The sequence below is a fragment of the Oncorhynchus masou genome, chromosome 22 (genome assembly GCF_036934945.1).
Source record: "Oncorhynchus masou masou isolate Uvic2021 chromosome 22, UVic_Omas_1.1, whole genome shotgun sequence".
NCBI lineage: Eukaryota > Metazoa > Chordata > Actinopteri > Salmoniformes > Salmonidae > Oncorhynchus > Oncorhynchus masou.
Window position 1 is genome coordinate 9,223,952 of NC_088233.1, and position 13,935 is coordinate 9,237,886.

Sequence of the window (13,935 nt, forward strand, 5' to 3'; positions counted from 1 at the left end):
TGACACAGCCCAACACACAGCATGACCTGACACAGCCCAACACACAGCATAACCTGACACAGCCCAACACACAGCATGACCTGACACAGCCCAACACACAGCATGACCTGACACATCCCAACACACAGCATGACCTGACACAGCCCAACACACAGCATGACCTGACACAGCCCAACACACAGCATGACCTGACACATCCCAACACACAGCATGACCTGACACAGCCCAACACACAGCATAACCTGTCACAGTCCAACACATAGCATAACCTGACACAGCCCAACACATAGCATAACCTGACACAGCCCAACACACAGCGTAATCTGACACAGCATAACCTGACACAGCCCAACACACAGCATGACCTGACACAGCCCAACACACAGCATCACCTGACACAGCATAACCTGACACAGCCCAACACACAGCATGACCTGACACAGCCCAACACACAGCATGACCTGACACAGCCCAACACACAGCATGACCTGACACAGCCCAACACACAGCATGACCTGACACAGCCCAACACACAGCATAACCTGACACAGCCCAACACATAGCATAACCTGACACAGCCCAACACACATGATAACCTGACACAGCATGACCTGACACAGCCCAACACACATGATAACCTGACACAGCATGACCCGACACAGCCTAATACGCAGCATGACCTGACACAGCATAATCTGACACAGCCTAATACACAGGATGACCTGACACAGCCCAACACACAGCATGACCTGACACAGCCCAACACACATGATAACCTGACACAGCATGACCCGACACAGCCCAACACACAGCATGACCTGACACAGCATAACCTGACACAGCCCAACACACAGGATGACCTGACACAGCCCAACACACAGCATGACCTGACACAGCCCAACACACAGCAAGACCTGACACAGCCCAACACACAGCATGACCTGACACAGCATGACCTGACACAGCCAACACACAGCATGACCTGACACAGCACAACACACAGCATGACCTGACACAGCCCAACACACAGCATGACCTGACACAGCCCAACACACAGCATGACCTGACACAGCCCAACACACAGCATAACCTGACACAGCCCAACACACAGCATGACCTGACACAGCCCAACACACAGCATGACCTGACACAGCCCAACACACAGCATGACCTGACACAGCCCAACACACAGCATAACCTGACACAGCCCAACACACAGCATAACCTGACACAGCCCAACACACAGCATGACCTGACACAGCCCAATACAGAGCCCAGCACACAGAATAACCTGCACAACACACAGCATGACCTGACACAGCCCGACACACAGCCTAACCTGACACAGACCAACACACAGCATGACCTGACACAGCCCAACACACAGCATGAACTGACACAGCCCAACACACAGCATGACCTGACACAGCCCAACACACAGCATGACCTGACACAGCCCAACACACAGCATGACCTGACACAGCCCAACATACATCATGACCTGACACAGCATGACCCGACACAGCCTAATACGCAGCATGACCTGACACAGCATAATCTGACACAGCCTAATACACAGCCCAACACACAGCATGACCTGACACAGCATAACCTGACACAGCCCAACACACAGGATGACCTGACACAGCCCAACACACAGCATGACCTGACACAGCCCAACACACAGCATGACCTGACACAGCCCAACACACAGCATAACCTGACACAGCCCAACACACAGCATAACCTGACACAGCCCAACACACAGCATGACCTGACACAGCCCAATACATAGCATAACCTGACACAGCCCAACACACAGCATAATCTGACACAGCCTAATACACAGCCCAACACACAGCATGACCTGACACAGCCCAACACACAGCATCACCTGACACAGCCCAACACACAGCATGACCTGACACAGCCCAACACACAGCATGACCTGACACAGCCCAACACACAGCATGACCTGACACAGCCCAACACACAGCATAACCTGACACAGCCCAACACATAGCATAACCTGACACAGCCCAACACACAGCATAATCTGACACAGCCTAATACACAGCCCAACACACAGCATGACCTGACACAGCCCAACACACAGCATCACCTGACACAGCCCAACACACAGCATGACCTGACACAGCCCAACACACAGCATGACCTGACACAGCCCAACACACAGCATGACCTGACACAGCCCAACACACAGCATAACCTGACACAGCCCAACACACAGCATGACCTGACACAGCCCAACACACAGCATGACCTGACACAGCCCAACACACAGCATGACCTGACACAGCCCAACACACAGCATCACCTGACACAGCATAACCTGACACAGCCCAACACACAGCATGACCTGACACAGCCCAACACACAGCATGACCTGACACAGCCCAACACACAGCATGACCTGACACAGCCCAACACACAGCATGACCTGACACAGCCCAACACACAGCATAACCTGACACAGCCCAACACACAGCATAACCTGACACAGCCCAACACATAGCATAACCTGACACAGCCCAACACACATGATAACCTGACACAGCATGACCCGACACAGCCTAATACGCAGCATGACCTGACACAGCATAATCTGACACAGCCTAATACACAGCCCAACACACAGCATGACCTGACACAGCCCAACACACAGGATGACCTGACACAGCCCAACACACAGCATAACCTGACACAGCCCAACACACAACATAACCTGACACAGCCCAACACACAGCATGACCTGACACAGCCCAATACAGAGCCCAGCACACAGAATCACCTGACACAGCATAACCTGACACAGCCCAACACACAGCATGACCTGACACAGCCCAACACACAGCATGACCTGACTCAGCCTAAACACACAGCATGACCTGACACAGCCGAACACAGCATGACCTGACACAGCCTAATAAGCAGCATGTGACACAGCACAACACACAGCATGACCTGACACAGACCAACACACAGCATGACCTGACACAGCCCAACACACAGCATGAACTGACACAGCCCAACACACAGCATGACCTGACACAGCCCAACACACAGCATGACCTGACACAGCCCAACACACAGCATGACCTGACACAGCCCAACATACATCATGACCTGACACAGCATGACCCGACACAGCCTAATACGCAGCATGACCTGACACAGCATAATCTGACACAGCCTAATACACAGCCCAACACACAGCATGACCTGACACAGCATAACCTGACACAGCCCAACACACAGGATGACCTGACACAGCCCAACACACAGCATGACCTGACACAGACCAACACACAGCATGACCTGACACAGCCCAACACACAGCATGACCTGACACAGCCCAACACACAGCATAACCTGACACAGCCCAACACACAGCATAACCTGACACAGCCCAACACACAGCATGACCTGACACAGCCCAACACACAGCATGACCTGACACAGCCCAACACACAGCATGACCTGACACAGCCCAACATACAGCATGACCTGACACAGCACAACACACAGCATGACCTGACACAGCATGACCTGACACAGCCAACACACAGCATGACCTCACACAGCCCAACACACAGCATGACCTGACACAGCCCGACACACAGCCTAACCTGACACAGACCAACACACAGCATGGCCTGACACAGCCCAAAACACAGCATGACCTGACACAGAATCACCTGACACAGCCGAATACACAGCATGACCTAACACAGCCAACACACATCATGACCTGACACAGCCCAACATACAGCATGACCTGACAAAGCCCAACACACAGCATGACCTGACACAGCATGACCTGACACAGCCCAACACACAGCATGACCTGACACAGCCCAACACACAGCCTAACACACAGCATGACCTGACACAGCCCAACACACAGCATGACCTGACACAGCCCAACACATAGCATGACCCAACGCAGCCCAACACACAGCATAACCTGACACAGCCCAACACACAGCATGACCTGACACAGCATAACCTGACACAGCCCAACACACAGCATGACCTGACAAAGCCCAACACATAGCATAACCTGACACAGCCCAACACACAGCATAACCTGACACAGCATGACCCGACACAGCCTAATACGCAGGCATGTGACACAGCACAACACACAGCATGACCTGACACAGCCTAATACACAGTCCAACACACAGCATGACCTGACACAGCCCAACACACAGCCTAACACACAGCATGACCTGACACAGCCCAACACAGCCCAACACATAGCATGACCTGACACAGCCCAACACACAGCATGACCCAACGCAGCCCAACACACAGCATAACCTGACACAGCCCAACACACAGCATGACCTGACACAGCCCAACACACAGAATAACCTGACACAGCCCAACACACAGCATGACCTGACACAGCCCAACACACAGCATGACCTGACACAGCATAACCTGACACAGCCCAACACACAGCATGACCTGACACAGCATAACCTGACACAGCCCAACACACAGCATGACCTGACACAGCATGACCTGACACAGCCCAACACACAGCATGACCTGACACAGCCCAACACACAGCATGAACTTACACAGCCCAACACACAGCATGACCTGACACAGCCCAACACACAGCATGACCTGACACAGCCCAACATACAGCATGACCTGACACAGCACAACACACAGCATGACCTGACACAGCATGACCTGACACAGCCAACACACAGCATGACCTCACACAGCCCAACACACAGCATGACCTGACACAGCCCGACACACAGCCTAACCTGACACAGACCAACACACAGCATGACCTGACACAGCCCAAAACACAGCATGACCTGACACAGAATCACCTGACACAGCCGAATACACAGCATGACCTAACACAGCCAACACACATCATGACCTGACACAGCCCAACATACAGCATGACCTGACAAAGCCCAACACACAGCATGACCTGACACAGCCCAACACACAGCCTAACACACAGCATGACCTGACACAGCCCAACACATAGCATGACCTGACACAGCCCAACACACAGCATGACCCAACGCAGCCCAACACACAGCATAACCTGACACAGCCCAACACACAGCATGACCTGACACAGCATAACCTGACACAGCCCAACACACAGCATGACCTGACAAAGCCCAACACATAGCATAACCTGACACAGCCCAACACACAGCATAACCTGACACAGCATGACCCGACACAGCCTAATACGCAGGCATGTGACACAGCACAACACACAGCATGACCTGACACAGCCTAATACACAGTCCAACACACAGCATGACCTGACACAGCCCAACACAGCCCAACACATAGCATGACCTGACACAGCCCAACACACAGCATGACCCAACGCAGCCCAACACACAGCCTAACACACAGCATGACCTGACACAGCCCAACACAGCCCAACACATAGCATGACCTGACACAGCCCAACACACAGCATGACCCAACGCAGCCCAACACACAGCATAACCTGACACAGCCCAACACACAGCATGACCTGACACAGCCCAACACACAGAATAACCTGACACAGCCCAACACACAGCATGACCTGACACAGCCCAACACACAGCATGACCTGACACAGCATAACCTGACACAGCCCAACACACAGCATGACCTGACACAGCATAACCTGACACAGCCCAACACACAGCATGACCTGACACAGCCCAACACACAGCATGACCTGACACAGCATAACCTGACACAGCCCAACACACAGCATGACCTGACACAGCCCAACACACAGCATGACCTGACACTACCGCTCTCTCTCTCTCTCTCTCTCTCTCCCATCTCTCTCTCTCTACCTTTCTCTCTCTCTCTCTCATCACCATCTCATCAATTTGAGTCCCACAATCAGGCCAACATAATTTTGGGCTTCCAACCCCTTTTAAACATTGTGTGTTTGAGCTACAGACTTTTGAGCTACAGAGCGGTGTTTGTGAGACAAGGGCGGATCGTGAAAACGGTTCTTTCTCATAAAAAGTAATGTAAAGTCTGAATGGTTTGAGCTACAAACTATTATAACCCCACGAATGTGCACATGTAATCTGTTTTGTTCTATGACACTCACAGGCCCACACTAAATCCCATAGTGTCTATTATACTGTAAGGGGTTCTTCTACATAGACGATCATAGTAAATCCCAGGACATAGTGTCTATAATACTGTAATAAGCTCACATAGTTACTCTCACAAACTCCAAACAGTTGTCACTGAATAGTTGGATATTAATTTCACACTGAGCAAATCATTTCTGTACTTACAGCGTTCTCATAAAAACATTTGTTATTCGGTTTTTCTTGGCAGACCTTATTCAATTATTGACATTTGTTAATAAAACTCCTCAATACAACTGTTTATGTCAACACGTTAGTTTTGTGTTCTACTTGTATCCCTGGCTGCCCTGAAAATAAAATGGTAAAACACCTCATTGTTAGGCTAAATATAGCAGCTGGACATGCAGATATATTGAAGTAGTGAAAATTAAAAATCAGATTATTTTGCTGGGAGTCCCGAGGACTGATGCTGAATGAAAATCACGATGCTCATGAATAAACCAACAAGGCCTGTTGCTCTCTGGCTCAAACGTTCCTCTGTCCGATGGTACGGCACGTCTAAAGAAAAAGACCTCAGGGCGCCTCATCAGAGGAATAAGGTGAACATTGATATTCTATTGATGCATGGATGTCGTCATGGGCTTTGTGCAGCTGAGAAATGCGATCTGAAAAGCCTCCGTTTAGATCTGTTTACTTTAAACACACAGCTTAGTCTGTTTGTTCAACGCTTGTCCCACACCCACACACACACACAGCAATGATGTGTTTGAGCACCACAGCAAACAATTAGATGGCACAGATGTTATGAATTACCGTTGTGAAGCATTGCGATTGTTTAACAGGTTGTTTCAAACGGGCCACTTTGAAATCTGTCACAGCTCTGTTCTATTCAACCCCTGTGTCCTCTCCTCCATCTTCCCTGCAACCACAACGTCCAGCTGGATGTTGCCTTCACCTGTGTCCAAAGACTGTGTCTGGGCTCTCAACAATCTTAGTAGCCACAAGGAACTTAAGCTAAGCTTGAAAACAGGCGTTAGACAGTCAGAAGTGGTATAGGTCTCTGCCTTTATGTGTCAGCAGGCATGAAGAGGATAGGTAAGTGCAATCAGAGACCCCACAATACACAACTCTAACCTCTCCTCGGGTACATGGGAACGCTCCTGAGTATTTGGAGGTGCAGGCCGCCCCACTCTCTCCTTTCTCCTTCACACGAGCCTCCTCTGCCAGGCCGAAGGTGTCCTCACAGTCCCTCGCAAAGTACCTTAGGTATAAAACAATTACATCCATCAATAAAATGTGTATTTGACCGCAGAGGGTAATACATCAATTAAAACAGTCATTTCCAAAGTGGTCCTCGATGGTACCTGAGGGTCTTCCAGGTCCTCCCGTGGTCCTGAGAACGCTCCAGCAACATGGTGGCGGGCCGGGGGGAGCGGAACACCAGGATCAGATGCGTAAAGTAGAACTCTGTCTCCAGGTTTAGTTGGAGGGTTTCTGTTTCCGCCCCCTCGGCAGACTGCCACCAGGTATCTGGGTATCGGAATGAGGAATCGGTCATGGCAGAGGCCAGGTGAGCCTGGTGGGGGAGGGCTGCGTTGCACTTGCTGCATTTGGGTGCTGCTGGACAGGAAGTGTCTCTGTGGAAGGAAGGGGTAGAGCTAAACATCTGCTGGTAGGAGCAGTAGGGCTCAGTGGAGTTGACTCCACACACTGACTGGGTGAGTAGTCCTCGGCCCAAGGCGAGGTTCCCCATGGGAGGGTTACAGGCCCGGCCAGCACAGCGGCTCTGGGTCTCTGAGACTGGACCTGAAGAGCTGGAAGGACCTGAGGGGGATAGAGAGAGAATATATTTTTTGGGGAATAAATGTATTTGTATCTAACACAAAATTCACTGTTCCAATTTAAATTAATCTTCACAGATTACGATACCAGCCTGATTAGCCAAAACAATATCCAATATTACATTGACATTTTAAAATTATCTATTGGACAGACATTAAAGCTTTTTTTAGATGGGAGAGATGCACGATAGCCAACAAACATGTCAAAGCAACATACTCTACGCGATAATCAAATCGTCCTCAATGCCTGCATCTGTACATGGACAGACTCGCGCTAAAGTTTGCAAGTACCATCTCAATCCAAGCCCGCACAAGGATGAGAAAAAATGAACTTTACTGTTCCTTTACTTACCAGCCAAAAGAAGCGGAGACGCACAAAGAGCAATCACGACAAGTAAAGTCCACCGTCTCATCTTGAACATCCCTGAAGACTGTTCTAGAACATACTGAGACAGTCAGTCATACTGAGACAGCTTCTTGTGTGAACAGTTGAGAGAGAACAGCGATGAAGGTCTATTTTTATAGTGACAACAAGTGAAGGCACGTTTCCTCAAGACGATTGACTTTAGCCAAGTGAGCTGTCTCCGAAGTGGCGCGACGCCTCCAGCATTAACAAACCGAAGCGATAATTAGGCCTATTGAAGAATAAAACACTCACCATCGATTGGATGTCGATCATAAACGATGTCTGCGACATATCGAATAGCATTCAGTTGTAAAGTCATCACTGTGCATTAATCTAGGCTACAGGTACGCGTCACCGTCTTCAGGCTTGATAAAGTGTCCAATATCGTTTGTAAAAAGTTGAGCATTCCTGAGTACTCAAATACATCATCAATGTTTGAAAAATAAAATATACATATGGAAAGGTTGAAAGCCTAGGCATTTAATAGTCTTTCCCAACAACTGTATGGTTATTTCCCAAATGCTAACCTTATCCCCCTCCCTCAGCCCTCTAAATATAGTTCAATCTCAAATGGCACCCTATTCTCTCTTGTCAAAAGTATAGCGCACTATAGGGAATAGGGTGCATTTGGGAATTTCCTCTACTTAGACCCCTTGACTTGTTCCACATTTTGTTACGTTACAACCTTATTCTAAACTTGATTAAATTATTATTTTCCTTAATCAATCTAAACACAATACCCCATAATGACAAATGTTTTTTTGCTAATTTATTAAAATATGAAATATGACATATACAGTAGTATTCAGACCCTTTAATCAGTACTTTGTTGAAGCACCTTTGGCAGCAATTACAGTTGTGAGTTTTTTGGGGTATGACGCTACAAGCTTGGCACACCTGTATTTGGGGAGTTTCTCCCATTCTTCTCTGCAGATCCTCTCAAGCTCTGTCAGGTTGGATGGGAAGCGTCGCTGCACAGCTATTTTCAGGTCTCTCCAGAGATGTTTGATCGGGTTCAAGTCCAGGCTCTGGCTGAGCCACTCAAGGACATTCAGAGACTTGTCCCGAAGCCACTCCTGCGTTGTCTTGGCTATGAGCTTAGGGTTGTTGTCCTGTTGGAAGGTGAACCTTCACCCCAGTTTGAGGTCCTGAGCACTCTGGGGCAGGCTTTCATCAAGGATCTCTCTGTACAAGGCTCCTTTCAGCTTAGCCTCAATCTGACTAGTCTCCCTGCCCTTGCCGCTGAAAAAAATCCCCAAAGCATGATGCTGCCACCAACATGCTTCACTGTAGGGATGGTGCCAGGTTTCCTCCAGACGTGAAGCTTGGCATTCAGGCCAAAGAGTTCAATCTTGGTTTCATCAGACCAGAGAATCTTGTTCATCATGCTCTGAGAGTCTTTGGGTGCCTTTTGGCAATCTCCAAGCGGGCTGTCATGTGCCTTTTACTGAGTAGTGGCTTCCGTCTGTCCACTCTACCATAAAGGCCTGATTGGTGGAGTGCTGCGGAGATGGTTGTACTTCTGTTAGTTTACAGAACTCTAGAGCTCTGTCAGAGTGACCAGCGGTCACCTCCTTGACCAAGGCCCATTTCCCCCGATTGCTCAGTTTGGCTGGGAGGCCAGCTCTAGGAAGAGTCTTGGTGGTTCCAAACTTCTTTAGTTTAAGAATGACAGAGGCCACTGTGTTCTTGGGGAACTTCAATGCTGCAGCCATTTTTTGGTACCCTTCCCCCCCAGATCTGTGCCTCGACACAATCCTGTCTCGGATCTCTATGGACAATTCCTTTGACCTCATGGCTTGGTTTTTCCTCTGACATGCACTTTCAAACTGTGGGACCTCAATTTCGAGTCTCATAGCAAAGAGTCTGAATACTTCTGTAAATAAGGTATTTCCATTTTTTATTTTGTATAAATTTGCTGAAATTTGGAAAAACCTGTTTTCCATTTGTCATTATATGTAGATTGCTGAGGAAAAAGTTTTATTTAATTCATTTTAGAATATGTCTGTAATGATTTTTACCAAATAAATGTTATTAGTTTGGGCTCCCGAGTGGCCCAGTAGTCTAAGGCACTGCATCACAGTGCTAGAGGTGTCACTACAGACACGGGTTTGATCTCAGGCTGTATCACAACCGGCCGTTCCTCTCTCCGGCTGCCTCTGCTCTCCTAGCTGCCTCCACCTGTTCCCATAGAAGGCGATCCCTTCCTGCCAGGATCTCCTCCCATGTGGAGAGACTCCCTTGCTGTCCAGAACGTCCTCCCATGTCCAGGAGTCCACCTTACCATGCTGCTTGGTCCGTTGGTGTTGGAACGTTCTGTCACGGCTGGCTGAAGGACTGGACCAAGGTGCAGCATGGTAAGCGTACATTTGAACTTTATTTAAAAATGACGCCGACAAAACGAAGAACAGGACGGCCAGGACGTGTACTGCAAGCATGCGCTGACCAACTGGCAAGTGTCTTCACTGACATTTTCAACCTCTCCATGTCCAATACTGTAATACTACCATGTTTTAAGCAGACCACCATAGTGCCTGTGCCCAAGAACACTAAGGTAACCTGCCTAAATGACTACCGACCCGTAGCACTCACGTCTGTAGCCATGAAGTGCTTTGAAAGGCTGATCATGGCTCACATCATCACCATTATCCCAGAATCCCTATATCCACACCAATTTGTATACTGCCCCAACAGATCCACAGATGATGCAATCTCTATTGCACCCCACACTGCTGTTTCCCACCTGGAGAAAGGGAACACCTATGTGAGAATGCTATTCATTGACTACTGCTCAGTGTTCAACACCATAGTGCCTTCAAAGCTAATCAATAAGCTAAGGACCCTGGGACTAAACATCTCACTGTGCAACTGGATCCTGGACTTCCTGACGGGCCGCCCCCAGGTGGTAAGGGTAGGTAACAACACATCCGCCATGCTGATCCTCAACACAGGGGCCCCTCAGGGGTGCGTGCTCAGTCCCCTCCTGTACTCCCTGTTCACTCATGAGTGCACGACCAGGCATGACTTCAACACCATCATTAATATTGCCGATGACACAACAGTGGTAGGCCTGATCACTGACAATGACGAGACAGCCTATATGGAGGAGGTCAGAGACCTGGTCATGTGGTGCAAGGATAACAGCCACTCCTTCAACACGATCAAGACAAAGGAGATGATTGTAGACTACTGGAAAAATAGGACGGAACACGCTCCCATTCTCATCAATGGGGCTGCAGAGGAGCAGGTTGAGAGCTTCAAGTTCCTTGGTGTCCACACCACCAACAAACTAACATGGTCCAAGCACACAAAGACAGTCGTGAAGAGGGCACGACAAAACCTATTCTCCCTCAGGAGACTAAAAAGATTTGGCATGGGTCCTCAGATCCTCAAAAGGTTCTACAGCTGCATCATCAAGAGCATCCTGACTGGTTGCATCACTGCCTGGTATGGCAACTGCTCGGCCTCCGACCGCCAGGCACTACAGAGGGTAGTGCAAACGGGCCAGTACTGGGGCCAGGCAGTGTTGGAGGAACGCCCTAAAAATTGTCAAAGACTCCAGCCACCCTAGTCATAGACTGTTCTCTCTGCTACCACACGGCAAGCGGTACCGGAGCGCCAAGTCTAGGTCCAAGAGGCTTCTAAGCAGCTTTTATCCCATAAGACTCCTGAACACCTAATCAAATAGCTACCCAAACTATTTTCATTGCCCCTCCCCTCTTTTACACTGCTGCTACTCTCTGTTGTTATTATCTATGTATAGTCACTTTAATAACTCTACCTTCATGTACATATTACCTCAACTAGAATTTGATTTGATTTGAAGTCTTTGTTTTAAAAAACAAGTTTTCAGTGGCTGTGGTCCAAACAGTTAAAAGACACACCCTCGTCCACTTACTCTCGCCTTATGTCCTTGGGGGAATCCCCGTCGCCATCTTGGAGGGTGGTCCAAATGATTAGCCAAGCAAGGGAAGTTTGCAACGTAAGCCCCTCAGCCCCGGTTTTTATTCGGCTTTGCGAGTGTACAATTATGTTCTCTCCGGCCTGAAACTCCCCATAATTCAATTTGCGACGATTGTACATCCGCTAAGAGAAGTCAGCGAAAACTTTAAAACAACATCAATGGAGAATTCAACATACAAGCTCAAGCAAAAACGAATGCAAATAAGTTAGACATTTTGCTACTAGGTAAAAAGTCTATATGTTTTGGTTTGGTTATCTGTTGGAAATTGCAGAAATAAAGATTTCTTCAGAAGTTCCACCTAGGCAAGCTAACGTCAGTTAGCTAATTAATTTGCTAGCTATCATACAGCAGGCGTATATTAATAATGATATATTTAATATAAGTAGACATGCAATCATAATTGACTGTAGCGCATATAAAGCACCCACAAGCCACCGGTAGCTGAAAATACAATCATCACGGGATGAACGAGTGACGAATTTCAGGCCAACGGTGGTACATTTAAAAATCGTTCCTTCCTTCCTCCCTCGCCCCTTGCCCTGCAAGTGTATACTCGTCAGACATCACGATACGTCATCAGAAGTGTTCACTTAATTTGAGGACTGAGGGGATAGGGTGTGTCTTTTAAGTGTTTGGACCGCAGCCATTTTACTAACAGGCCAGCGTGTCGTTCTAGTGCATTCCTGTCACCGCTTATTACCAACTGTCACTCATTTAAAACACACACACACACACACCACCTGCCAGTTGTCAGGTATACAACCCTGGACCTGTGGTCGTCCGACCCTTGACCCCAATAATCAGCCATTTGTGAGCCAGTTCTTTACCTCATGATGACATCACCAGAGAGCGTCAACAGAGAGAGGGAATGAAATAGAGAAAAATAGAGATTTCAGCAAGAGGTGATAGATACACTGTGTGTGTTTGCATAAGTTAATCTGCACTGTTACGAATAAGCTACGACTTTGATGTATCATAACACATATAGATGATACTGTTGTACTGTTGAAGCTGTACTGTTAGATTTCAGTGCAGCCTTTGATATTATTGACCATAACCTGTTGTTGAGAAAACCTTTGTGTTTTGGCTTTTCAACCTCTGCCATATTGTGGAGGGTTTTCTTAATGGAAGCTTCTCTAATGTCAAACATGTAAAGTGTGGTGTACCACAGGGCAGCTCTCAAGGCCCTCTACTCTTGTGTGTCCATGTATGCTGATGATTCAACCATATACGCATCAGCAACCACAGCAAATTAAGTCTCTGAAACCCTTAACAAAGAGTTGCAGTCTGTTTTGGAATGGGTGGCCAGTAATAAACTGGTCCAGAACATCTCTAAAACAATGTACCCTATATTTAACTGGATAAGTCAGTTAAGAACACATTTTTATTTACAATGACGGCCTACACCGGCCAAACACAGACAACGCTTGGCCAATTGTTCGCCGCCCTACGGGACCCCCAATCACAGCCAGTTGTGTTACAGCCTGGATTTGAACCAGGGTGTCTGTAATGACACCTCTAACACTGAGATGCAGTGCCTTAGACCGCTGCGTCACTCGAGAGCCCAAACTAAGAGCATTGTATTTGGTACAAATCATT

General features: G+C 48.3%; 1 protein-coding gene across 1 annotated transcript in view; it reads right to left on the reverse strand.

Moving 5' to 3' along the window:
- LOC135508632 (netrin-4-like) overlaps positions 1-8,394 on the reverse strand; it is an 80,551-nt gene extending 72,157 nt beyond the window's left edge. The window contains exons 1-3 of the mRNA XM_064928873.1: positions 8,319-8,394; positions 7,490-7,949; positions 7,260-7,386 (exon numbers count right to left, since the gene is read on the reverse strand). Coding sequence (XP_064784945.1) covers positions 7,260-7,386; positions 7,490-7,949; positions 8,319-8,388 — 657 coding nt within the window. The 5' untranslated portion in view covers positions 8,389-8,394. The remainder of the gene's footprint in view (positions 1-7,259; positions 7,387-7,489; positions 7,950-8,318) is intronic.
- Positions 8,395-13,935: the final 5,541 nt, after the last annotated feature.